This window comes from Mastacembelus armatus, chromosome 8, assembly GCF_900324485.2.
Source record: "Mastacembelus armatus chromosome 8, fMasArm1.2, whole genome shotgun sequence".
NCBI lineage: Eukaryota > Metazoa > Chordata > Actinopteri > Synbranchiformes > Mastacembelidae > Mastacembelus > Mastacembelus armatus.
Window position 1 is genome coordinate 20077300 of NC_046640.1, and position 24627 is coordinate 20101926.

Sequence of the window (24627 nt, forward strand, 5' to 3'; positions counted from 1 at the left end):
AAAACTGAGCCCTGATCAGCAGCTGAGGAGGCAGCACTGTTCTGCTGTTGGAGAAGGGACAAGCGGTTTGCAAAACACCTTTTATCGATGCTGATGTTACTGTTTTGGTTCCCAGCTTGATCTTGCTCTGTTTGTTTTGTCCGACCTACTGTTAGTGTGTGTGTGTGTGTGTGTGTGTTGTGGGATGATGCAAAAATCCAGTCTCATACGGAAATTGTGTGTGTGTGTGTGTCTATTATCATGCCAAATTCAGGAGGGAGGGTTAGAGGGAAGGAAAGGGATCGATAACTTCTTATTTTTCCTGTTTTTGTGTATGTGTATTTAAAAAGCTGGACAATGTAAATGCTTGAAGAAAAAATGTAATTTGCAAAAGGATGATGTGAGGAAAACCTTTTCAGTGAGTGATAACCGCCATGAGCAATGAGCAATGTACAATCCCCAGGGCTGCCAAGCAGCTTCCCAGCAGGGCCAGACAAGGGGAGCAAATAAGGAAGGGAGGAAAGTGTGTAGGAGAGGAGGGAAGCTGGCTGGTGATACTCTACTACTTTTTAATATTTAAGAAAAATAATGTGACTTTGTTTCTCTCTTAACTATCCTGTGAGCAAATGCTATATTTCATAACTCACACCACACTTCTCCTACTGTCCATCAAAAGCGCTAAACCTATTTTTTTGACACAAAAAAAAAACAAAAACAACAAAAAAAAAAAAACAGACAAAAACTGTGAGTCTGCTGTCTTTTTGTCATTTTACACTTAGTATGAACACAAACAAACCCTGAAAAGCTTTAGTCTAACCAGCACAAAGATGTGGGTGGGGAGGGTGGGATATCTGGGTGGGTACAGTACAGAGGGCAGGGGTGGGTGTCGCTCAGAGAGACTATGCAGTGGAGTGTTAAACCCAGGCTTCCATGTCCACCTTGGGTTTTTTGCTTTCTTTAAATAAATTTTAAAAATCCCAAAAAATTTAGAGAAAAAAAAAAAAAATGGGATTCCCAATAATATTCCTCAAACATGTTGTGCCATCATTGAATCGTACTACTAATAATAATAATAAAAACTGAAAAACGTTTATTACCTAGCAACCGTCGGGCCAGTTGTAGCAGGAGCGGACAGGTTCAGATTTGCAAAGTCCATTTGTTTATTTTCACAGCTTGTCTCCTCGATAAGCCGGGGGGAGCGAGGCCGGTGAAACTGCAAATTTTACACAACTACAATGTTTTTTATAGAGATTCTATCAATCCACAGTGTGTAGTTGGATCACCTGTAAACCTATTATGCACATTGCTTTGGGAGACTGTTGAAACTATATATAATATATATACATATATATTATATATGAGAATATAAACGTACAGTGTCTATAATCAAAGAGAGGAAATCTTCCTCTCTTACAAATAAAACAGGAAGTACCTTTTTATTTTCAAACGTCTTCCTCGGGTCAGCAAAGGATTTTATCTTAAACTTCGGTGGAAACTGCACTTTTTGAAGGACAATCTTTATTTGTATGGGTAAAAAAAATGACAAAAAAAAAAATAAAAACGAAGTCGCTTGATATTACAAGGTATAGAAAACCAACTCCAGTGTGCTCTAATAATGAATGTCTCCTGATGCTGTCTGTTTTCATTTATCTTTTTATTCTTCCTTCGTTGCTTGGTTTGTTCTGTATTTTTTTTTTTCTCTCATTTTTCTGGATTCTAGTGCTCTTAAGAGAATCTGTACTAAGGTGTAGAGTAGTAGGTAGTAAGTCTTCTGTTGGCTGTACTCGTATACTGATTACTGTTTGTAACCCTCTGGCTCGTACAGCCAGCATTCAAAGCTGTATAACTTGGGTACAACCCTCAATAAAAGACTAACAATGAGTCAGTGGGCGCCTGGAGTCTTTATTTCTTCTATTTGTTGGTGAGACTGAAAAACCTTTTCATTTCCATTTTAAAGAAATCAGTTTATCACTTCAGACAGTTTAGGATGCTGAACTGCTTTACTGAGAATCTGTGCTTCTGTTTTTAAATCGGTGTTTGTATTAGAGCGTCACAGTAGCTGCGCTAAGAAAACATGTCACTTAACTAATGTTTAACAGACTGAGCAAAGGAACGATTCTGCTAAAGCTCTAAGCTTGAAATATTTTAACTAAGGAGTTATATTTCTTCACTTTTTAGTCTCAGTTAAATCCTTTTGGTGTCCAATGGTGTAAAGAGTTCATATTATCACTTCGTCATTTTTGTGTCAATGTAAACCTTTTAGTTTTGGAAAAAATTATTTGTTTTTCCATCTCAGTGTGCAGACTTGGGTAAGAACTGCTTTTATGTGCAACATGCCGAAGCATTTAGGTGTGAAGGCACTGTGATGAGTTTCATTGACACTGTTCTGGTGTTTGGGAGGTTGACCCTGAGTGCTGCTGGTGAAGATGCAGGTCACCCTCCCTCCGCTGTGGCCACAAGACAGAGCCTGATAAAGGATCCACCGGAGGATGCAGTACTGAGACCACCACAGGTAAACACACTTTGAGGTGATGACTGTGGTATTAACATCTTTTTTTTTTTTTTTTTTGTTGTCATTTTTAACTGAATGTACTGTTTTTACATTACATGCATAATATTCTAAAATATTCTTTACCCCATGCTATACCAAGGTGTATTTTTAATTCCGTGCTATACTATCATTGTTAAAATCAAAAAAGATTTTGGCAAATTAATGAGAAAGTTATTTCTCATTAATGTACACTCAGCACCCCATCTTGACAGAAAAAACCAGAAGTGTAGAAATTTTTGCAAATTTATTAAAAAAAAAAAACTGAAATATCACATGGTCATAAGTATTCAGACCCTGTGCTCAGTATTGAGTAGAAGCACCCTTTTGAGCTAGTACAGCCATGAGTCTTCTTGAGAATGATGCATCAAGTTTTTCACACCTGGATTTGGGGATCCTCTGCCATTCTTCCTTGCAGATCCTCTCCAGTTCTGTCAGGTTGGATGGTGAACGTTGGTGGACAGCCATTTTCAGGTCTCTCCAGAGATGCTCAATTGGGTTTAGGTCAGGGCTCTGGCTGGGCCAGTCAAGAACGGTCACAGAGTTGTTCCAAAGCCACTCCTTTGTTATTTTAGCTGTGTGCTTAGGGTCATTGTCCTGTTGAAAGGTGAACCTTCGGCCCAGTCTGAGGTCCTGAGCACTCTGGAAGAGGTTTTCTTCCAGGATATCTCTGTACTTGGCCGCATTCATCTTTCCTTCAATTGCAACCAGTCGTCCTGTCCCTGCAGCTGAAAAACACCCCCACAACATGATGCTCCCACCACCATGTTTCACTGTAGGGATTGTATTGGGCAGGTGATGAGCAGTGCCTGGTTTTCTCCACACATACCGCTTAGAATTAACGCCAAAAAGTTCAATCTTGGTCTCATCAGACCAGAGAATCTTATTTCTCATAGTCTGGGAGTCCTTCATGTGTTTTTTGGCAAACTCTATGCAGGCTTTCATGTGTCTTGCACTGAGGAGAGGCTTCCGTTGGGCCACTCTGCCATGAAGCCCCGACTGGTGGAGGGCTGCAGTGATAGTTGACTTTGTGGAACTTTCTCCCATCTCCCTACTGCATCTCTGGAGCTCAGCCACAGTGATCTTTGGGTTCTTCTTTACCTCTCTCACCAAGGCTCTTCTCCCACGATTGCTCAGTTTGGCTGGACGGCCAGGTCTAGGAAGAGTTCTGGTCGTCCCAAACTTTTTCCATTTGAGGATTATGGAGGCCACTGTGCTCTTAGAAACCTTGAGTGCTGCAGACATTCTTTTGTAACCTTGGCCAGATCTGTGCCTTGCCACAATTCTGTCTCTGAGCTCCTTGAGCAGTTCCTTCGACCTCATGATTCTCATTTGCTCTGACATGCACTGTGAGCTGTAAGGTCTTATATAGACAGGTGTGTGCCTTTCCTAATCAAGTCCAATCAGTTTAATTAAACACAGCTGGACTCCAATGAAGGAGCAGAACCATCTCAAGGAGGATCAGAAGAAATGGACAGCATGTGAGTTAAATATGAGTGTCACTGCAAAGGGTCTGAATACTTATGACCATGTGATATTTCAGTTTTTCTTTTTTAATAAATTTGCAAAAATTTCTACATTTCTGTTTTTTTCTGTCAAGATGGGGTGCTGAGTGTACATTAATGAGAAATAAAATGAACTTTTTTGATTTTGGCAAATGGCTGCAATGACACAAAGAGTGAAAAATTTAAAGGGGTCTGAATACTTTCCGTACCCACTGTATACTAAGTCTTTTTTTTTTACCCCATACTATACTAAGCCATTTTTTACCCCATGCTATACTGTCATTTTTTCACCCTCCAAGTTATATTTTTACCCTATGCTATACTAAGTCTTTTTTTTTTACCCCATGTTATACTAAGTCATTTTTCTTAGTCCATGCTATACTAAGTCTTTTTTTTTTACCCCATGTTATACTAAGTCATTTTTCTTAGTCCATGCTATACTAAACCATTTTTTTACCCCATGCTATACTCTTTTTTTACCCCATGCTATACTCTTTTTTTTACCCCATGCTATACTAAGTCATTTTTTTACCCCATGCTATACTCTTTTTTTACCCCATGCTATACTCTTTTTTTACCCCATGCTATACTAAGTCATTTTTTTACCCCATGCTATACTCTTTTTTTACCCCATGCTACTCTTTTTTTACCCCATGCTATACCAAGTCATTTTTTTACCCCATGCTACACGAAGTTATTTTTTTTACCCCATGCTATACTAAGTCATTTTTTTACCCCATGCTATACTCTTTTTTTACCCCATGCTATACTCTTTTTTTACCCCATGCTATACTAAGTCATTTTTTTACCCCATGCTATACTCTTTTTTTACCCCATGCTATACTCTTTTTTTACCCCATGCTATACCAAGTCATTTTTTTTACCCCATGCTACACGAAGTTATTTTTTTACCCCATGCTATACTAAGTCATTTTTTTTACCCCATGCTATACTCTTTTTTTACCCCATGCTATACTCTTTTTTTACCCCATGCTATACTAAGTCATTTTTTTTACCCCATGCTATACTCTTTTTTTACCCCATGCTACTCTTTTTTTACCCCATGCTATACCAAGTCATTTTTTTACCCCATGCTACACGAAGTTATTTTTTTTACCCCATGCTATACTAAGTCATTTTTTTACCCCATGCTATACTCTTTTTTTACCCCATGCTATACTCTTTTTTTACCCCATGCTATACCAAGTCATTTTTTTTACCCCATGCTACACGAAGTTATTTTTTTACCCCATGCTATACTAAGTCATTTTTTCACCCTCCAGGTTATATTTTTACCCTATGCTATACTAAGTCTTTTTTTTTTACCCCATGTTATACTAAGTCATTTTTCTTAGTCCATGCTATACTAAGTCTTTTTTTTACCCCATGCTACACTCATTTTTTTACCCCATGCTATACTGTCATTTTTTACCTCATGCTATACTAAGTCATTTTTTTTACCCCATGCTATACTAAGTCATTTTTTTACCCCATGCTATACTCTTTTTTTTACCCCATGCTATACTAAGTCATTTTTTCACCCTCCAGGTTATATTTTTACCCCATGCTATACTGTCATTTTTTTACCCCATGCTATACTAAGTCATTTTTTTTACCCCATGCTATACTAAGTCATTTTTTTACCCCATGCTATACTCTTTTTTTACCCCATGCTATACTCTTTTTTTACCCCATGCTATACTCTTTTTTTTACCCCATGCTATACTAAGTCATTTTTTTTACCCCATGCTATACTAAGTCATTTTTTTACCCCATGCTATACTCTTTTTTTACCCCATGCTATACTCTTTTTTTTACCCCATGCTATACTAAGTCATTTTTTCACCCTCCGTTATATTTTTACCCTATGCTATACTAAGTCTTTTTTTTTTACCCCATGTTATACTAAGTCATTTTTCTTAGTCCATGCTATACTAAGTCTTTTTTTTACCCCATGCTATACTGTCATTTTTTACCTCAAGCTATACTAAGTCATTTTTTTACCCCATGCTATACTCTTTTTTTTACCCCATGCTATACTCTTTTTTTTACCCCATGCTATACTAAGTCATTTTTTTACCCCATGCTATACTCTTTTTTTTACCCCATGCTATACTAAGTCATTTTTTCACCCTCCGTTATATTTTTACCCTATGCTATACTAAGTCTTTTTTTTTTACCCCATGCTATACTGTCATTTTTTACCTCAAGCTATACTAAGTCATTTTTTTACCCCATGCTATACGAAGTTATTTTTTTACCCCATGCTATACTCTTTTTTTACCCCATGCTACACTCATTTTTTTACCCCATGCTATACTAAGCCATTTTTTTACCCCATGCTATACTCTTTTTTTTTACCCCATGTTATACTAAGTCATTTTTCTTAGTCCATGCTATACTAAGTCTTTTTTTTACCCCATGCTATACTGTCATTTTTTACCTCAAGCTATACTAAGTCATTTTTTTACCCCATGCTATACTCTTTTTTTTTACCCCATGCTATACGAAGTTATTTTTTTACCCCATGCTATACTAAGTCATTTTTTCACCCTCCAGGTTATATTTTTACCCCATGCTATACTAAGTCATTTTTTTACCCCATGTTATACTAAGTCATTTTTCTTAGTCCATGCTATACTAAGTCATTTTTTTACCCCATGCTATACTCTTTTTTTACCCCATGCTATACTCTTTTTTTTACCCCATGCTATACTAAGTCATTTTTTTACCCCATGCTATACTCTTTTTTTTACCCCATGCTATACTAAGCCATTTTTTACCCCATGCTATACGAAGTTATTTTTTTACCCCATGCTATACTAAGCCATTTTTTACCCCATGCTATACGAAGTTATTTTTTTACCCCATGCTATACTAAGTCATTTTTTCACCCTCCAGGTTATATTTTTACCCCATGCTATACTAAGTCATTTTTTTACCCCATGTTATACTAAGTCATTTTTCTTAGTCCATGCTATACTAAGTCTTTTTTTTACCCCATGCTACACTCATTTTTTTACCCCATGCTCGATGTGGAGGAGCAGCGGCTCTACTCCGAGCTCCTCCCGGGTGACCGAGCTCCTCACCCTATCTCTAAGGGAGCGCCCGGCCACCCTGCAGAGGAAGCTCATTTCAGCCGCTTGTATCCGCGATCCCGTTCTTTCGGTCATGACCCAGAGCTCATGACCATAGGTGAGAGTAGGAACGTAGATTGACCGGTAAATCGAGAGCTTCGCCTTCCGGCTCAGCTCCTTCTTCACCACAACGGACCGGTACACCGACCGCATTACTGCTGCCGATGCCCCGATCCGTCTGTCAATCTCACGTTCCGTCCTTCCCTCACTCGTGAACAAGACCCCGAGATACTTAAACTCCTCCACTTGAGGCAGGATCTCTCCCCTGGCCTGGAGATGGCAAACCACCTTTTTCCGGTTGAGTACCATGGCCTCGGACTCGGACTTTCACCCTCCAAGTCATATTTTTACCCTTTTTCAACCTGTGCTATACTAAGCTACATTTTTTTACCCATGCTACACTATTTTTTTAACCCATGGTACAAAAAGTCATTTTTTACCCCATGCTAAGTCATTTTTTCACCCTCCAGGTTATATTTTTACCCCATGCTAAGTCATTTTTTCACCGTCCAAGTTATATTTTTACCTCATGCTATACTACCATTTTTAAACACATGTTAAGCCATACTTAACCCATCCTATACTAAGTCATTTTTAACTCATATTAGTCACGCCACTCAATTACAGCATATTTTTATTGATCTAGCTGAGAAATTACACATTGGAATCACAGGGTGGAGCTGCAACAAGAAAAAGTCAAAACTGTGATATCCTTAATAAATGTTTTAGTGCCACCATGCTCTCAAATTGTATGTTCATTTTTGAACCTCTTGTATTTCCCTAAAAGTGAGCATGGTGACTCAGGAGGTAGTGCTAATTTTGCCATCCTTACCTATGTCAGAGTTTCAGGGAAAACAAGAACATGTCAAACAGGGCAATAATGTTATCCTCATATTAATTCTGAACACTGAGTTTAGTCAAATCAATTTTACTCTTAGCTTTGTGTCTGAACAAAAGCAAATAAAAGATGTAGCTATATCCAGTAGTCATTACAGCAGATATTATGATCTTACATTTGCTTCCATTTTGACTCAGATTAGTTAAAATGGTTTGACTTAAATCGTGGTTATTGTGAGGCTAGAGGTAGTGATCTCAAAATTAGCACTTGCTATAAAGTCAACATACTCACTTTTAAGAGAAAGGTAAAAAAACAAAAAAAAACTGAACTGTCCTATAAATACAGTCAAACAAACACAGCAGCTAACACCAACAATGCTGTGATGGACAGAAGAGCCAATGGGGAGGAAGTGGGAAATGATTTGACGCCTCTCTGCTTCACAAAAACCTGCTGTGGGGTCACACTGGAATCAACATCCCTGAAAGGAGGGAAAGAAACACTATGTAAATGTAACAAATACTTTCTTAGGAACAAATCACACACCAAAATACATGTGTGATTGAAGAGGCAGAACAAAGAAAGAAAAAGTCCAGAGACTTGCCTCTTTAGTGAGTTATAGAACAGATTATTCATAAACATCCTTCTTGTCTGCTATGTACTGTACGATCTCCTCAGGAGTCATCAACTTCTCTGCTTCTGCGTCTGGGATCTCAAAGCCTGCAGCGGAAACACAAAGAAGAAAAGGGTCCTGTAAAACAGTGCACTTAAATGCACCACGAAGATTTTTGCCACACTGCTGTGGAAAATAAAATAATGCAAAAGGTGTATAAGCTTGAGTTTTTACAATGTACAAATATATTCGATAATTTTTAGAATCCAGCTTTACACATGTTTTTGGACATTCAGGTTTCCAAAGCTGTGACACAATAACCTTGTGAAGGCCGAAGTGTCCTTACAGGCATTAACTACAGAGTCAAATTTTATAAGGACAGCCTTGTAAAAGACTCAGACGGAGGAGGAGGAGGAGTGGGCAGGATGCTGAAGCCCATGCAACTGGCTACATTAACCATCATATGACAGTTAATCAGCTAACACAGGCTGGAGACACAGACCTTACCAGCCAAACCAGGCTTCACACAACAAGGTAAAACAGTCACTTCAACACCTGATGGAATAATCTCTGTAAACCCAAAGAAACGTGAGAGTGAAGGAATCAGGTATGTTTCTACTTCCAATTTGGCAACGTTACAGTGTAAGTGTTAGCTCACAATGTGCTAACTGTTTGAATTTAGGTTAGGTAGTCAGAATCAGTGTTACTGTTGCAGCTCTTTAACATTATTCTTTGTCTTGAATAGCTGTTTTACCCATAATACTGTTTGCGCTGGGTCATCCCTCTGAATTGGGTTTGTCTGATGAGTATAATGAAGTTCATGACAATAAATGTGGCAGTAACACTGACCAAAACCACCCAAGCTAAGTTTAGACAGTTAGCTTTTAGCACACAGCGAGCAACCGTCATGATAACATTGAGTTACCGATATCAAAAACACCTCTGTTCACCTTTAATCTGACCTGTCCTCGGGTTTACAGAGATTAATTACTGTTTACCTGTGAAGTCTGTGGGATGTCCAAGCTGAGACATGACAGACAGAACCATATAGCCAATTGTTGGTGCTGTAATAGCTCTTAAGATGATGATTGGCCAGAATATGAACAGTCTACAATGTCTTCCTCTCTGATTTTTTTGTGAAGCTCAGTTAAAATGCGTCAAAAATCTGTAAACACACACACCTGCACAAGTTTTTCACCTCACAGCTTGTGAAAATAGCTTTGTAAGCATGAAACCAGAGTGTAAACTACAATTTACCAGTTGGCTCTTACATCAAGACTATCCCTGTGTGTCATTTATTAAACTGTTTTAGAAAAAACATTTTTAAATAATTAAAGTTGTAAATAATGGCTATTTTCTTTATTACTTGATCTGTTTATCATTTTTCAATACTTCAATTACTTGCTTTTCAAATCTGAAACTCAAATGTTTTGTTTACAAAGAAAACAGCAAATCCTCACATGGGAGGAGCCAGAACAAGAGAATAGTTGTGATTTAAACCCTATGATATTTATTAAAAGACTGATGACCTGATGCCTGGTATTTTTGATGCTGTACACTGTGTGGCCCTAAATAATGAATCACTATGTGAAGAGGTCTGAATGGCAATACTAACCAAACTCGTCCTCCATGGCCATGATGATCTCCACCTGGTCCAAGCTGTCCAGACCCAGGTCTTTCATAAAGTGGGAGGATGTCTGCAGCTGTGGCAAAAAGAAACAAGGCGTTACACATGTTGTTTTCACAGCCACTGAAAGGTCACTTTCTGTGCAGATGATGGCATCTTCAGTCATGCTGACCTCATGATTTAAAGAAATGTTGAGCAGGTTTCATAACATTCTTACTGCGTATTGGCTGAATTCTTTCCCTACAAAATGTAATAAAACACAAACTGTGCAAACTAGAAGATCTGAAAGAGGACAACATTCTTCTTGCCTAAAAGCAAAGAATAAGCCTCGTGCTGGACCCTGGCTCCTTAGAATTATTTTGAGACACTAGCAAAGCAAGTTGTTAAACTGAATGCAGGACTCTATACTAATGGCAAATTTATAGGCACAGTTAAATAACCAATCAGAACTTCCGAATTAGATTATTAACCCTGAGCACTTTAGACTGAGACTAAATGGCTCAGGGAGTTTTTAGTTAGTTAAATTATTTTTTAAAAATCTAACTTTTTAGGTTGAGAAGAGAGTTTTGAGTGGCAGCATGTTCAGCACTGGCTAAAATCAGGAAGCTGCTAGCAAGATTATCAGAAATCAAGAAACAGTGGCACCTGTGTACCCAAACTATTTCTCTGATGTTTAGTTTTCAAAATGTCACCACTATGTGCAAATACTTTGGGTTTTAAGGCACAAAAATTAGTTACAAGAATATAAGTGGATTTTCTTTGCATACGGAAACAAAAACACAATCACATGGATTCTCTTTAGCAACAATTTTCACTTCAAACATTTATTCACTGAGCTATAAATGGGCAGTGTGCAGACTTAACAGACTATGGCAAATATCTCTTACCTTTTCAGGGCTGATCTTGTCATAGAGCTTCAGAACATACATAACACGGTCTTTGATGGACTCTAGGGTGAGGGGGGGCAGGTCTCCGTACTGTCGACAGAAGACTCCCACTGAGGAGATCTGAGGATGAGGAAGAAGAGAGTGTCTTTCAGCCCATGAATTAACCTGAAGGCATCTCTGCTCACTTTCAGTGACTCAAACTACTAACAGACTGTAAACAAACTGTGCAGGACAGTCTGGGAGAGACTTCGAGCACACAGGTCTAACGTCTCACAAGTACAATCCAGTGACCATATTACTCCAGCACTTAAAATCACTACATTAGCTGTGCAATACTGAACTCGGCTCAACGCAGACTGTAACACTTCAACACAACCAAAGTTGCCCAAACTGCTTACATAAACTTAGAATAATCATTCAAACAAATGTTTCACAGACAAAGCAACAACAGACACCACCGATATTACCACTCCTCAGTTAGCACAGATGCTACAGTCAAACAAATGTTAATGAAGCTGACATGTTTCATATTATTCATCTCAAAAGCAATTAACCCTCAATCTGACAATTTTACCTGATGCAACAAACACAAATTATTTTACATTGTGTACATTTAAGACTTTTCATATAACTGACAACCAAAATATGTCTGTAAAGTTGACATATACCATTAGACATATATGGCAATAACAAAGAGGTATACCTTTAGTTGCTTTACATTACATGCTTCAAATTTTACTCGTGCTGTTCTAAAATAAATCCCCTCAGATGACACAGTGGTGGTCTTCTAACTGTACCTAAACATCCAGCCCCACTCTGAAACCAGACTGTGTCTACAAACTCTCAGGCTAAAGTGCACTTTCTGACCTTGGCTTTGTGGGCGTTGCTAGCTCTCTTGACTTAATCCATTGCTATGGTTCCATTTAATGAAATATACAACATAAACCCCACTGCCTCTAAACACTAAAATCACATGACGCGTTAATTGTGGGAAACATCCCATTGTAAGTTACCCTGCATCCCATAAAGCCCAAACCATCCACAATTGAAACACGTGTGTGAAAGCATCACTACCTACCGCTCAGCGACAACCTTTTCTACCCTATAACCTGTAAACTAAGACGGTGCTCAGGTGAGACGCCCACATGGCTCCAGGCTGCAGGTGAGAGAGGAGCAACAACACAAACGTGCTGCTAACTAGTTAGCTTCACAACATCGTGGCTGTGCAGCCCAAACTGTGACGGTGCAGGAATATCTCTCGTCTACATTTTCATTTGTGCTAAAATAAACCGTCTGCATGTCACCGTGAAGTGTAGCAGGCTAGTTTAGCCTGACAGTCCTGAAAGGCGTCGGTAGGTCACAACAGCAAACGCTAGGCCACACTGGTTCAATGTTACCGGAGACTCACCGGGTTCTGGCCGAGCCACCGCGTCCTCCGGCTGCCTGCGGCGAAGGAGAGGGGTCGATGAAGGGCTGCTACCGAGACAGCAGCATTTCTGACTGCCAGGTTACCGGGGTAAAGCTTCAGAGAAGGCCGGGCGAGCGAGCGGACACACTGCTGCAGGACACGGGCCGCCATGACGGAAAAGTGACTGCTGTTTCCCAGCATGCAAAGCGAATAAAAAAACAGGGGTCAAGGGCTCCACAGTGCGCATGCGCATAGTACATATAGTTTGTATTATTTATATATATATATATGTGTGTGTTAGTTGTTATTTACTAAAAAACAAGTACTACAAACTTAAAAAATTAGCACCGATAAAATGTAAATGTACTGAGAGGAATCACTTCAGGGAAAACCAACAGATCACGCATCATCGACTATTATTGATTAATTATTGGCATATCGGATACAACATTTTTATGAAACATCTTGTCCCATTCATAGCTAACAAATACGAATGGGCTTTGTTTTTTTTTTATTTGACGCAACGAAGTCAATCGATGATTCTGACGCCAACTCGTACTGTCTGGAGATCCGGTCGCAGAAGGAGCAAAGAGGTTGATAACAGAGAGAGCGAAAATATATATTTGTTAGCTATTGTCATCGAAAAATCATCACTGGCTGAAATATTTCACCAAATTCCCAGCCATGGAGTTGTCTGAAATCTTGTACAACAAAGCCGAGTATATTGAGACGGTAAGCTGCTGTGTTTTAAGGCGTTGTTAGCTAGCTGCTGATAGCCGGAGCAGACCGGGACTTTGGGCGTTGGATGACTGAAATCATTGTTTGTTAGGAAAACAGAAAGAAAAACGGAGCCACGCGTTTTGAGAAATGTTAACCAACAATGTGGTTTTATTTCAGGCTTCTGGCAACAAAGTGAGCAGACAGTCGGTGCTTTGTGGGAGTCAAAATATCGTCCTTAATGGCAAAGTAAGGAAAAAACAGCAGGAGAGCTAAAACATGGCTGGATGGCAGTGAGTGGAAATATGTCAACAGTGTGTATCGTTTGATTCTTATGTGTGTGTGTGTGTGTGTGTCCTACAGACGATTGTCATGAATGACTGTATCATCAGGGGAGACCTGGCTAATGTCAGGGTGGGCAGACACTGTGTTGTGAAGAGCCGGAGTGTCATTAGACCACCCTTTAAAAAGTTCAGCAAAGGGTAAAGTATCTGTCCTCCCACAGTAAATATTCATTCTAAAGCTGGGTCAAATCGACAAAACTAAAAGTCACAATTTATCTGCTATATTTTGGATGTGACTTAAGGTGCTTTCGCACCTGATTATTTTCCTGATTGCTTGTTTTATGAGAGATGCGACATACTCAGGTGTCTGTCTGTCCGTCCCTACAGAGTGGCGTTCTTCCCACTGCACATCGGAGACCATGTCTTCATCGAGGAGGACTGTGTGGTCAACGCAGCACAGATCGGTTCCTACGTCCACATTGGCAAAAACTGTGTTATAGTGAGTGGAATTAAGCATGCACACATGCGCACACCAGCAAGTTGACAGACTAAAAGGGAAACACAGCTGAGAGACACAAAGTTCTGTCCCAAGAAGAGACATGAACAGCAGCAGCCTCCTCTTGCCTGTGGTGAAACAGTCACATGCTAATCATGTTTGGTGAACTAAGGGCAGCAGCAACAGAAAACTTTGAGCAGGGCCCACACTTAGAATATGAAATAAAGATTACTGAATTTCACTTTTTACGATGTTGAACAGTTTTGCCACAGCAGGAGCAGATTACTTTGACTTACCGTTGCTTTACTAGATCCCACAGTTGACGCTCCATGTCATTAGATCATCCTGATGTGAAGGAAAATGACTCTGCAAATACACAACAATGTTAAATGCACCTGGTGATTAGTTGATATTATTACTGTTGATATACTGTGTTCTAAGTAATATTCTTACATAGAAACCTAAAGTGTAGAAGTCAGCATCATACAAACAGCTTCTAGATTACCAGATGTACTAAAGAGAATATAGAAAACACTTGGTACAGCACATGCATTTGACTCAGTAACAAATCTTTGTTGATGGTCTTTGTTTTGTGTTTATCTTGTGCAGGGCCGTCGTTGTGTGCTGAAGGACTGCTGTAAGATCCTAGACAACACTGTGCTTCCTCCTGAGACAGTTGTGCCACCTTTCACTGTGTTCTCAGGATGCCCAGGTCTGCCACACCAACACCAACATGCACCGGACTCTGCCACTTTCTGTCGATCTTTCCTGTCTTTACCCGTTTGTCTTTCTCCTCAGGCCTGTTTTCAGGAGAGCTCCCAGAGTGCACACAGGACCTGATGATTGACGTAACTAAGAGCTACTACCAGAAGTTCCTGCCTCTCAGCCAGATCTAAGTCCTGCCCTCAAAGCAGGGTCTGCCTGGTGCTGAGCCAGTCGCAGGTTGGGATCTGAGTCTCATATCAGGCTGAAACAAACTGTCAGAACTCATCTTCTATTCTTCGTCATCCAGAGCCCCTTGAATTTCACTGCCAACTGGTCCTATCGAGAGCCCTATAAAATTCTAGCATTTCAGTACGATAAAAGCACATATTTGATGGAATCTGATAAAGCTGCAGGGCCAGATGTACATTTGCAGCTTCAAATTGCTGTGAGAATCAAAGTCTTTTAAATCCTGTAAGTGTTGTTACCAAACTGCACACACCATGCTCATGTTTACCACCCCAGCTTGTCTGAGATACCTTTGGACCAGAAAAACCCCAACCTATTTTTTCCCTGTGGATACTTTTATTTTCTAATGAAGTAGATTTATGTATATGGGGGAAAATTCAAGGTCCTCTGGATGGCTGCTGATAAGAGGCGGGATAAGCCCATGTGAAGGAGGTTTCGCTCTTTGGCAGCAGCAGAAGATGAAGAGTCAGAGGAGTTCTGAAAGGAAAGAAGGTGAAGAGAGGAGGTGTTTGGAGAACAGCAGGAACACAGAATGGAATATTAAAACATTCATGGACCAAAACAATACCAACATTTTGTGTTTAAGGATGCTGAGCAGTACACTCAATGAAGATATTAGTCTCTGTTACTGTTTTTGTTGAAGAATGTTTGTTTGCATTCCCATTTACTAGCTTGTATCATTTCTAAATCTTATTTAATGTGGTGAGAAATTTTGATTTCATCATGCTCAATCATAAACATTAATTTGGTTATGCTGTGGTTAGAGAAAAGGCTTCTATGGTTTACATGTAGTATACAATGCAATAGCCATCTCAAATAGTGCAACAAATAAATAAATAAATAGAAAAACTTGCTCATCTACCTGCCTGTGGAATTTTGTAAATTTAAAAGGCAGAGTAAAAACAAAACACTTGCAAAGCTGACTTTACCTGTCTTATTTCCATCCTTCACAAGTCTTTGCCTCCTTTTTTGCACCACCTGTTGACAGGTCATGTCAAACCACATGCATGAAACAAAATCAAAACGGAGCACCTGTAAAAGAAAAACAAAGACTGGACTGCACAGATTCTATCACGCTGTGATCATATTTACAGGTGGACAATTAAAATACTACACTACAGCATGGGAAAAGCATAAGAAAGTCTACAAGCTTCTACCTTTCCACATTTATGCATCACAGGCACTTTTCACATGCAGAAAGTTTTTCTAGTGCTGTCAGTTAACTGAGACCACCTAGGGCCTGTAGCAGGACTTTCATACAGAGCCCTGGTCTATTCTTTTGTGTACACCTGGAAAAGCTCAACCTACAAATAAATTCCCTGGTACAAACTAAGAAAAGATGTGTTTGTTTGTAGTAAAGTTCAACATATACCTTAATGCAGCAGGAATATTAATCCAAAAACAACAGTAAAGCATTCACCACTTTTTCTGCATAGCGTTTACTTTTGATAAAGCACATTTTAATTCCTATAGACACGTCTACTTCAATCAGCTTTGTACTTTCCAGTGCATGGGCACAAGATACTATCTCATGACTAATGTGGCTTGACTAATACATTTCATAGATGAATACATCTTACCAGTGCAGTTATTTTAAGAACTATGTTGAAATGTTTATGAAGAACGGACACCTCGAGGCCCTGAGAGATTGGAACAGTGTTAAGGTCAGTGAACGTTTGGAAGGCAGCAGTATGTGGTATGTGATTGGGTGCTAAGGCGCTTTACCTCCCAGCCAGCACTGGTGTTTACCAACAGATTCAAGCTTGCCCTGTTTCGGTCCACCTGGCAGAATCAGCTACAGCAGATAACCATGTGCTGTTTAAAAGCCTAGACTGCTGCGTTTGCGTTTTCACCTGTGAAGTACATACATCTTCAGCCTCCAGCAAAACCAATCAAATTATTTATAATATGCAGGCAAATTATTCTTTTGTTTCACTGTTCCTCGTGTGTATGTCATGCACAAACTACAAAACCTCAAGGATAAAATGTTGTGCAAAGCGAAACTTTAGAAGTAATCAATGAAACTCTTTCACATTTTTCTTTTTTAATGAAACATAGTCCATCCAATTGCAACTCAATTGTTTTATTCTTTTACAATTTGAACCACATATATCATACCAGCAATTAAATGTTAAGTATATAGATTAGCCATTTATTACTTTTTAAACAAATAACCATCAAGAAACAGCTGATAATAGTGTTGGCTCCAGAAACATATGGCATGAGTCAGCCTTTTGAACCAATGCGGATGAAGGCCTGTAGGAGACTTTGGGGGGGGGGGGCAAAGTGTTCCCTCCAGTACAACCAGTAGAGGTCAATGCTGCCAGTTGCACAGTTGGATTAGAAAGGTGAACGATTATGTTGTAGCCAACCCTTTAGTTGAGCCTCTAGAAAAACTGTCCCTTGATAGTCTACATTGCAGTTTAGTTTTCCTGTCAGTAGAAACACCAGGAGATTATCACTACTCATCTGTAACGTAACACACCATTTGGTTTTAATCAGGAATGCTACTGATTCCAATGTGGAGTGCTGGACACAAAACAGTAAAGTGCCTGAAGAAAGAAAATGACTAAAATATTCTAAATGCATTCCTCTGATTTAATGATAAGTGTTTAATGACAAAGATAGGTTGCCAGGTCAGTCCTCAGGATTCACCTCCATCTCCAATCCCTTGTTGGCCCCAGCACTGTATTCTGCCATGAACACTCTGCAAGGTCGAGTCCCAGAGACTAATGCTGTAATGGACTTTAAATATGTCTTTTAGGTCAGTGTTCCTATTCAAGAGCCATGAATCCTTCCTATGCTGCCATATTCACTAGACCTGTGATTGCTGAAGCGACCTGAAACTTACATTGTTGGATTTTAATGTAAAATACATTTTAACCAACAAAAGAAGGATTATCTGTTGACCCTCCTTCAAAGCCTGATTCCCTCTAGACACATTTCCTTTTCACTTGCATTGTCAGTCTCATTCAGTGGTTTCAGTTAAACAGAAAAAGCCCCTGAATGTAAAGCTCTTCATTTTGACAATCAACAAATCTCTTTTCTTTCACTGCCTAACTAGGAATTATGTATGAATTTAAAAATCACCCCAGAGGAGAAAAAAATGAAATCTGTGACCGAAGCATAACACAAATTAAAAACTGGCATGCCTTACACAACTCACAAAAACCTATTGCGCAGGTCATAAAGGTGAAGGGGAGTGAACAAGTCAACGAAAATGAGTAAAAGGAGAAAGAGACATTGACATCTCATGAGTCAGATACAGCAGGTATTATAGCTAGAAAACTGATTTTACACTGTAAATACACTAATAACTCACCTGTTTGAAAACAAGACTTTTTAAATCACTTGTTAGCTTCCTATGCTCAATGAAAATATATTGTTACTTTGTAACACCCACAAAAAAAAAATCTTAGATTTAACTCCAACGATTTTTCATATTAACCTTAAAATAAACCAAAAATCAGTAGACTACAAAAAATATACCCACATTTCTGACTCATGTGACATCAGTGTTTCTTGGTCTACTTCTTTAGAGAAGGATGGAAGGCAACAAGCATGAAAGCCCCGAGTTACATCGTCCTGTACCAAGTAAAAATGAAACCCACCCGTCTTATTAACGCACACAACCTTTATACAAAGAAGCTGACAGTTTTCCATTAACCAGTCCGACACTCAAGCACAAACATTAGGTGTCTTTATGGTTAATGGTTTCCTTACAGCACCATTTATCTTCTAATAAGTTAAATAATTCGACGGGCAGGGAAAGACTGAGTCTCTGAAGACAAACAGAGCCCATGTACAGAAACGCGCCATAACTTGATCAAACACTCTTAAAGCGATGTTGGAACCAGGGGTGTGAGAGGGCTCCTTTTCTGCTCACATCAAGTGTTTACTTTTTCTAAGCACCAACCAGTAAGTAAAGTGTCAACCGACCACACACGGTCCTGCTGAGGGCTGGACAAGGCTACAACTGAATTACAATGGAAGAGCCGATTTGTTTGCATGAGTTAGAAGTGAAAGCTAAGTGCAAAAGTCATTATTGCACCGGAATTATCACACGATCACAGAAAAGAGCATCTGCTTTTGTAACAAGACTACAGTAAAGGGGGGAGAGGGCATCACAGTCAGCAAACAGGCTGTCTGAGAAGTTGCGTGTACACACACACACACACACACACACACAAACACACATTATCTAAAAAAAAACAAAAAAAAACAAAAGTGGAGGAGAAATGCAAAATAAACTTGGCTACCACTGCTGCACACAGTGGCAAAAAGCTGGAATTTTAACACTGGTGGTTGAAGAACTATAAACAAAAAGGGCAACTGAATAAACTAAATCAAGCCATTGTTGAAGCAGAGTAGTTAGAGAAAAAGGCCTAAATGTCCAACATCAATAGCCTGCTATTGGTAGATACATACCATCAGCCTAGTAGCCAGAAAAACGTGACTGGTTATCAGCAGCAGAAGAGGCAGGCTGATTCCACACACATATCCTATTGGGAGATTTGCTCCACCACTGACAGGCAACATCAACTAAGAGCTTCAATGATAAAGTAAAAGAAAGAGCAGGTGGGTTGCTTGATGCAGAGGCAAGTATCTGTCAGAGCTGAGTCCAACATTTGGCGAGCAACTCAATTCACTGAGAGATGATTTGATCATGGCCCTTGCTTCCTTTTCAAAGTAGAGGGTGAGGATGGGGTTCAGGGAGCAAAGGACACCAATGTCTCAAGGATCAAGTGGCTTTTACTTCTGAAGCAGCACAGTGCATTTTCATCTCTGAGAACTGCCGGCATCCCTTCTTTTGTCGTCTCCTTTCCAGGGCAGCAGTGACTGAGGAGAGGAATGTGCGATGTCATCCAGACTTCCCCGTCTCTCACTCATAAAGTGTTCTGATTGCAGATCAGTGATTTGTAGTAATAGCGTCGGGAAAGAAGACAAGGAAAAGAATTCTTCCATCATCTGATTAGATTGAACTGAGAACCTTCAGTGCCTGTTTTCATTTTCAGCCCAGGTTCTTCTGCACAGCCAGGGATCTGAACATCTGTCTGTCTATCTGCACATGTGTCCCACAAAAGTCCATTCATCCCCCTCTCCCAGCCTTGGCTTTGAAGGCTTTCTCCTCACCCTCTCACACATAGGCAGGCTGCAGATCAGATCATCCTGTTGCGTTTGTGCGTAGGGGAGTCTGTGATGACATCACTACACTGGGTGGAGTTTCGTTTCCTGGCTGCCCCTCCTCCGGAGGATGCAGAGCCTGTAGAGTCCAGATGCAGTGCCATCTCCTCTGAGATGAAAGTGTTCAGGTCGACGTCTTGGAGCCCGTTGCGCCTGCTGCGGCACACCGGTCCCGAGCCAGAAGAACCACCTCCACCAGCACCGCCGCCATTACTGCTGCTCCCACTCACATGTGTGGGAGAACCTGGAGCACCGGAGCGGACACTGATACTCGCCATGGCTCCACTCAAACCTGGAGCAAGGAGGAGGAGACAGGATAAAGAGGAGAGAGAAGAAACAAACAAAATCATCACTGGATGGAGAAATTGGATAACCAAGCTACTTCCTACACAATAACCAAAACATAATGATCTAAACAAAAGGCACTTACATACAACAGTAAAGTAGAAGCTATAAGCATGCCTCTCTGTTACTGATGGATTTTGTAATGAGGAAAGTTACCTAGTATCATCTTAAAAAGGTAAAGTTAGCACACCATCATGTCAAATCCAAAGATTAATCAATAATAGAAAAAACAGTTGCATCAGTATTCATGCTGTACTATATTCTAAAAAGCAAATGCTGTGACAGGAGACACTGACTGAACCTGTGTTTTGCAACCTCAACATCATCCATGTAGAGGTTGTAGACATTCATTTCCACTGACATCACAACAGAAATGCAATCATACCTCAAGATAATTATATTACAATTAAAATCAGTTGCATCTGCATATTTAATCTTGACTTGGCTTTGGGTTTAATGAGACATTTTCATCTCTCAAAGAAACAGGAGAGGTCAATGAAATAAGGCCCTCTTTCACCATTGGCCAATACCTGCACACCCATACATAACATGCCCTTATCTCTGAGCCACATGTGGCAGAATATGACAGCTGAAGGGCAAGTGCAGTCTCTTACAAGCTCAGCACTTAGACTTTGTAACATTTTAGGTGACAACCTGTATCTTAGTAACCTGTTTATATTTCAACATTTGATTTCTTCATGTGAAAAACATTCACCCACAACCACAGCTATAGCACATTGCTAAACCTTAAATCCATTCAATTTGTGAAATCAGTTCAGTCTCTCTCTCTCTCTGACACGCGCGCGCGCACACACACACACACACTAAAGGATCTAAACTGAGCACAAACAACAACAGATATGCAACATTAACCGTCCTTTAAAACGGCCTTAAAGGCTACCAAATCACATTTCTTATTAAATGTTCTAAAATCACCATAGATGTGCATGCTGTGACCCAGGCCTGCACTGAACTTTCCTTACCATGCAGTGCTATGGCCTCCCTGAAGGGCTGGAGGTCTGCTTCCACAGATGAGCCAGTTTCAGCTGGTGAATTAGCCCGGCTAGGAGCCACCATTGCCAGCCGGGGATTGGCTCTACTACTCCTGTGTGGTGGTGCTTTGCCGCAAAGGAAGCTGATAAGATCCTCCCTACGGATGGTTCTTCGACGCTTTTTGACCCAGGCCAACATGTCCTGTAGTGCAATGTAAGAGTGAGTCATAAGTTAACTTTATTTAGAGACAACTCCCACTAACACAGCTGACCTATTAACCTAATATGGCAAAGAGGTGTAATGTCAAGATTATTCAGAAACAAAAGAACTGAGGTCACAAAGATAACGAAGAAAAAAAAAAAAAAAGACCAACCTTATTACGACGTTGGTGGCCTATTTGGATACCCCGATCAAAGCTTCTTTGATGGGCCTCCACACTTTCTGCAAATGGAAGACAGTATAAAAGCAATCATCAGTTTTAATTATCATACAAACAAAAGGCAAGCAAATACATATGCCATCTTTAACACTGACAGTATTTTGATTCAAGACCAGACTGTTAACACATTTAAATATCACAGCTTATGATGTACATACTTTTTATTCTGTGCTACTGCACAATCAATCTTACAGTCCACAACAACAGTTTAGTTAGGTTTAAGCCAATTCCTACTGTTTAATTGGTGAATTCCTGAGATTGATGTGAACAGATTCTAAAATGCAGTCTTTTTCCACACCAGAATGCTGTAGCAGCATTCTGAAATGGCACCCACTCAATATGGAGCTAATAAGAAGGATAATGTCCAGGGCTTTTTTATTGTTCGATGGCTGGGCCTGCCATCGAAACATATCTATATTTACTAGAACTGTGAACAGCTCCAGACAATACTAATGGAATGAACCCTGAAAACTGTGCTGTGGTTGATAAACCAATAAATCTTGATCAGAAGCACAAGAATGAAGAGGGTTAGTTACCTTTGTAGAGGTTGGTAACTGCTGTAGCAGCATTCTGAAATGGCACCCACAATGACAAGCCCTGCTGATGACATACTCTATCTGTGGAAGGAAAGCAAAAAAAATGTTTAGTTTCTATAGAGGACATCTGCCATAACTTCACAGTTAATGTCAGGATTGATGTCACCAAATGACAACAAGACCTCTTTAGAGTCACAATAGCTTGTTAATTACATGCTTGAGATAAAGATCATATGCATTCGCCATTTTATCTCGTATCTACAACTGCAGTGACAGGGTTTGGCTTAAAAATAGCTGTCAAGCAGCGCCAGACAGCCTGGCAGGAGGTTGTTAACAAGAAATCACACTGACACACCAACTTAACTGCCCTCTCAGCAGGAAAGTTGCAAAGCCAAGTCAAACATACATGTCAAAGATGGACAGACTTCACAAGTGGAGATCTGTGAATCTGGACTCGTTCTGTTACTACACGACAACCGGAGCAGACTGTAGACAAACTGACAATAATATTTCCACAGCGAAGCAAATATTATCCTCGCCATTTTGTGGTTATAACTCTAGCTAACGTTACGTGGTACTAAACTAACTGGTCACTCGGGGCTATGACGCAAGATGGAAGGTTTTATATTGTTAACTTTACACCTTTACAGGGAACTCAACCAATATATGTTGTTCGAAACAACAAATGGAAACAGTGACAGTATACAAGAGTCTGCCATCTGGAAATGTCGCGTAGCTACGATTGTTGTTACCATCGCCATTTTGTAACTAGCCTGACCACCGTTACGTTAGCTAAGCGCTAATGTTTAATTTGGTTGCAGTAAAACAGCCTAATAACCAATGCATCCATGTTATCTTGGTTATTGTGGTTTAATTATCCTAGCCAACCTTGCTTCTGATGTGTAACGACGGAAATAGTTCAGTTTGGTTTCTAGCTAGCACAAGCTAGGTAGCTAGCATCGCAAAATCAGCTGTAAACGTTATCTTGTACTAGCTCGGAGTTTGCTAACGAGATAGCTAGTTAGCTTTCTACCGATACCGACACGAACGTTAACCGGGTCCACGGTGGAGCGCGAAACATAACCGAGTTGCTAACCAACACGCCGGCTACCTGGCACAAGGTACGCGGACAATGTGGGTATAAGCACGGGGCGCTGATCTGAACCTTTGTATAGCTGAGCCACAGCAGTGGCTGAGTTCTGGAAGAGATGCCACAGTTTATCCTGGTCGTTGTCGGCCTCCTCCTCGCTCGGCTCCCTCTGCTCCGCTTCGGCCAAACACTGCCGCTCCCATTTTGAGAACCAGTGCTCGGGTCCGTGTTCCTGTATCTCCGAGTCTCCGTCTTCCTTCTTCTCCTCCATTTAATGCACCAAATCTCGATGAAAACGCGCTTTTAGTCTTTCTGAGACACTGTATAGAGTTATGTGACCAAATTGATAAATACTGTTATGGTTTTTACTAGTTCACACTACACTGTTTCTGTACCTAATGTTACTTGTGAGGACACGCTAACTATTTTTCACAGCTGCCGACGTCGGGACATACATATATAAATGCAGACTACCCTGTTATTCGTTTAAGCCCGCCCATTAGTCAACCAGGATTGGTCACATGAGCACTGCAGGGTGGAGCTTGACAGCTTTTCTCACAATATCATTGGCTTTCCAAAACGCCCGTCACAACCCCTAAAAGTGTACGAGTTTAGTCACTGGATGAAAGAAAGTACAAATAGAGGCCTAAGTACAATTTTGAGGTACTTGTACTTGGCTTGAGTATTTCTTTTTTTTTCGCTTCTTCATAGACATTTCAGAGGTAAATGTTGTAGCCTACGTTTTGTTCTAGTACGTTTATTCTATAACTTTAGTTACTTTTCAGAATCAGATTAATAAAACAAAATACAATACACTTATTCAAATCATCAGTAGATGTTAGTTAACATTCGCTCCACCTATACCAGCTGCAACATTAAATTAAATAAATAAATAATCAAATAAAAACTGCTCCGATAGAATGAAATGTACTAAGCCAGTAAATAAATGTAATAAAATAAAATATGTTTCAAAACTGCTTTGTAAATGTATTTATCATTATTATTATAAAGTAATGTAGTTTCTAAATAATTTTAAAAGAGGGGCTACATTTA

The 24627-nt window shown here is 39.9% G+C and overlaps 3 protein-coding genes and 1 long non-coding RNA gene across 4 annotated transcripts; 1 reads left to right on the top strand and 3 right to left on the bottom strand.

Moving 5' to 3' along the window:
- Window positions 1-7786: 7786 nt before the first annotated feature.
- ndufab1b (NADH:ubiquinone oxidoreductase subunit AB1b) lies at window positions 7787-12741 on the bottom strand. The gene is made up of 5 exons (XM_026325244.1): window positions 12540-12741; window positions 11132-11251; window positions 10233-10320; window positions 8609-8724; window positions 7787-8485 (listed from the first exon to the last, which is right to left on the bottom strand). Exons 1-4 carry the CDS (start codon window positions 12738-12740, stop codon window positions 8633-8635), a joined length of 501 nt encoding a protein of 166 aa, XP_026181029.1. The 5' UTR covers window position 12741; the 3' UTR covers window positions 7787-8485; window positions 8609-8632.
- A 352-nt stretch (window positions 12742-13093) lies between these two features.
- Window positions 13094-15846, top strand: dctn5 (dynactin 5). The gene is made up of 6 exons (XM_026326238.1): window positions 13094-13271; window positions 13437-13505; window positions 13620-13738; window positions 13928-14039; window positions 14646-14748; window positions 14835-15846. The coding sequence occupies exons 1-6, from the start codon at window positions 13224-13226 to the stop codon at window positions 14930-14932; spliced, it is 549 nt and encodes a 182-aa protein (XP_026182023.1). The 5' UTR covers window positions 13094-13223; the 3' UTR covers window positions 14933-15846.
- On the bottom strand, window positions 15329-16830 carry LOC117152688 (uncharacterized). The gene is made up of 3 exons (XR_004463143.1): window positions 16713-16830; window positions 15917-16019; window positions 15329-15464 (listed from the first exon to the last, which is right to left on the bottom strand). It is a non-coding gene; the product is annotated as an uncharacterized LOC117152688 (long non-coding RNA).
- Window positions 16831-17014: 184 nt separating this feature from the next.
- Window positions 17015-24077, bottom strand: hapstr1a (HUWE1 associated protein modifying stress responses a). Its single transcript, XM_026325430.1, has 5 exons — window positions 23650-24077; window positions 22485-22565; window positions 21883-21950; window positions 21500-21710; window positions 17015-20463 (listed from the first exon to the last, which is right to left on the bottom strand). Exons 1-5 carry the CDS (start codon window positions 23843-23845, stop codon window positions 20147-20149), a joined length of 873 nt encoding a protein of 290 aa, XP_026181215.1. The 5' UTR covers window positions 23846-24077; the 3' UTR covers window positions 17015-20146.
- Window positions 24078-24627: the final 550 nt, after the last annotated feature.

What these genes read in the sequence shown, in the direction of transcription:
- dctn5 (XM_026326238.1), top strand. Translation starts at nt 13,224, where the DNA reads ATGGAGTTGTCTGAAATCTTGTACAACAAAGCCGAGTATATTGAGACG. An exon ending in AAGCCGAGTATATTGAGACG is followed by an intron (nt 13,272 to 13,436) that starts GTAAGCTGCTGT and finishes GTTTTATTTCAG; the next exon opens with GCTTCTGGCAACAAAGTGAG. An exon ending in TTTAAAAAGTTCAGCAAAGG is followed by an intron (nt 13,739 to 13,927) that starts GTAAAGTATCTG and finishes CCGTCCCTACAG; the next exon opens with AGTGGCGTTCTTCCCACTGC.
- hapstr1a (XM_026325430.1), bottom strand. Translation starts at nt 23,845, where the DNA reads ATGGAGGAGAAGAAGGAAGACGGAGACTCGGAGATACAGGAACACGGA. An exon ending in TGTGGCTCAGCTATACAAAG is followed by an intron (nt 22,566 to 23,649) that starts GTTCAGATCAGC and finishes TTCCTTCCACAG; the next exon opens with ATAGAGTATGTCATCAGCAG. An exon ending in AGTTACCAACCTCTACAAAG is followed by an intron (nt 21,951 to 22,484) that starts GTAACTAACCCT and finishes TTCCATTTGCAG; the next exon opens with AAAGTGTGGAGGCCCATCAA.
- ndufab1b (XM_026325244.1), bottom strand. Translation starts at nt 12,740, where the DNA reads ATGCTGGGAAACAGCAGTCACTTTTCCGTCATGGCGGCCCGTGTCCTG. An exon ending in ACAAGATCAGCCCTGAAAAG is followed by an intron (nt 10,321 to 11,131) that starts GTAAGAGATATT and finishes TTTTTGCCACAG; the next exon opens with CTGCAGACATCCTCCCACTT. An exon ending in GGCCATGGAGGACGAGTTTG is followed by an intron (nt 8,725 to 10,232) that starts GTTAGTATTGCC and finishes TTTCCGCTGCAG; the next exon opens with GCTTTGAGATCCCAGACGCA.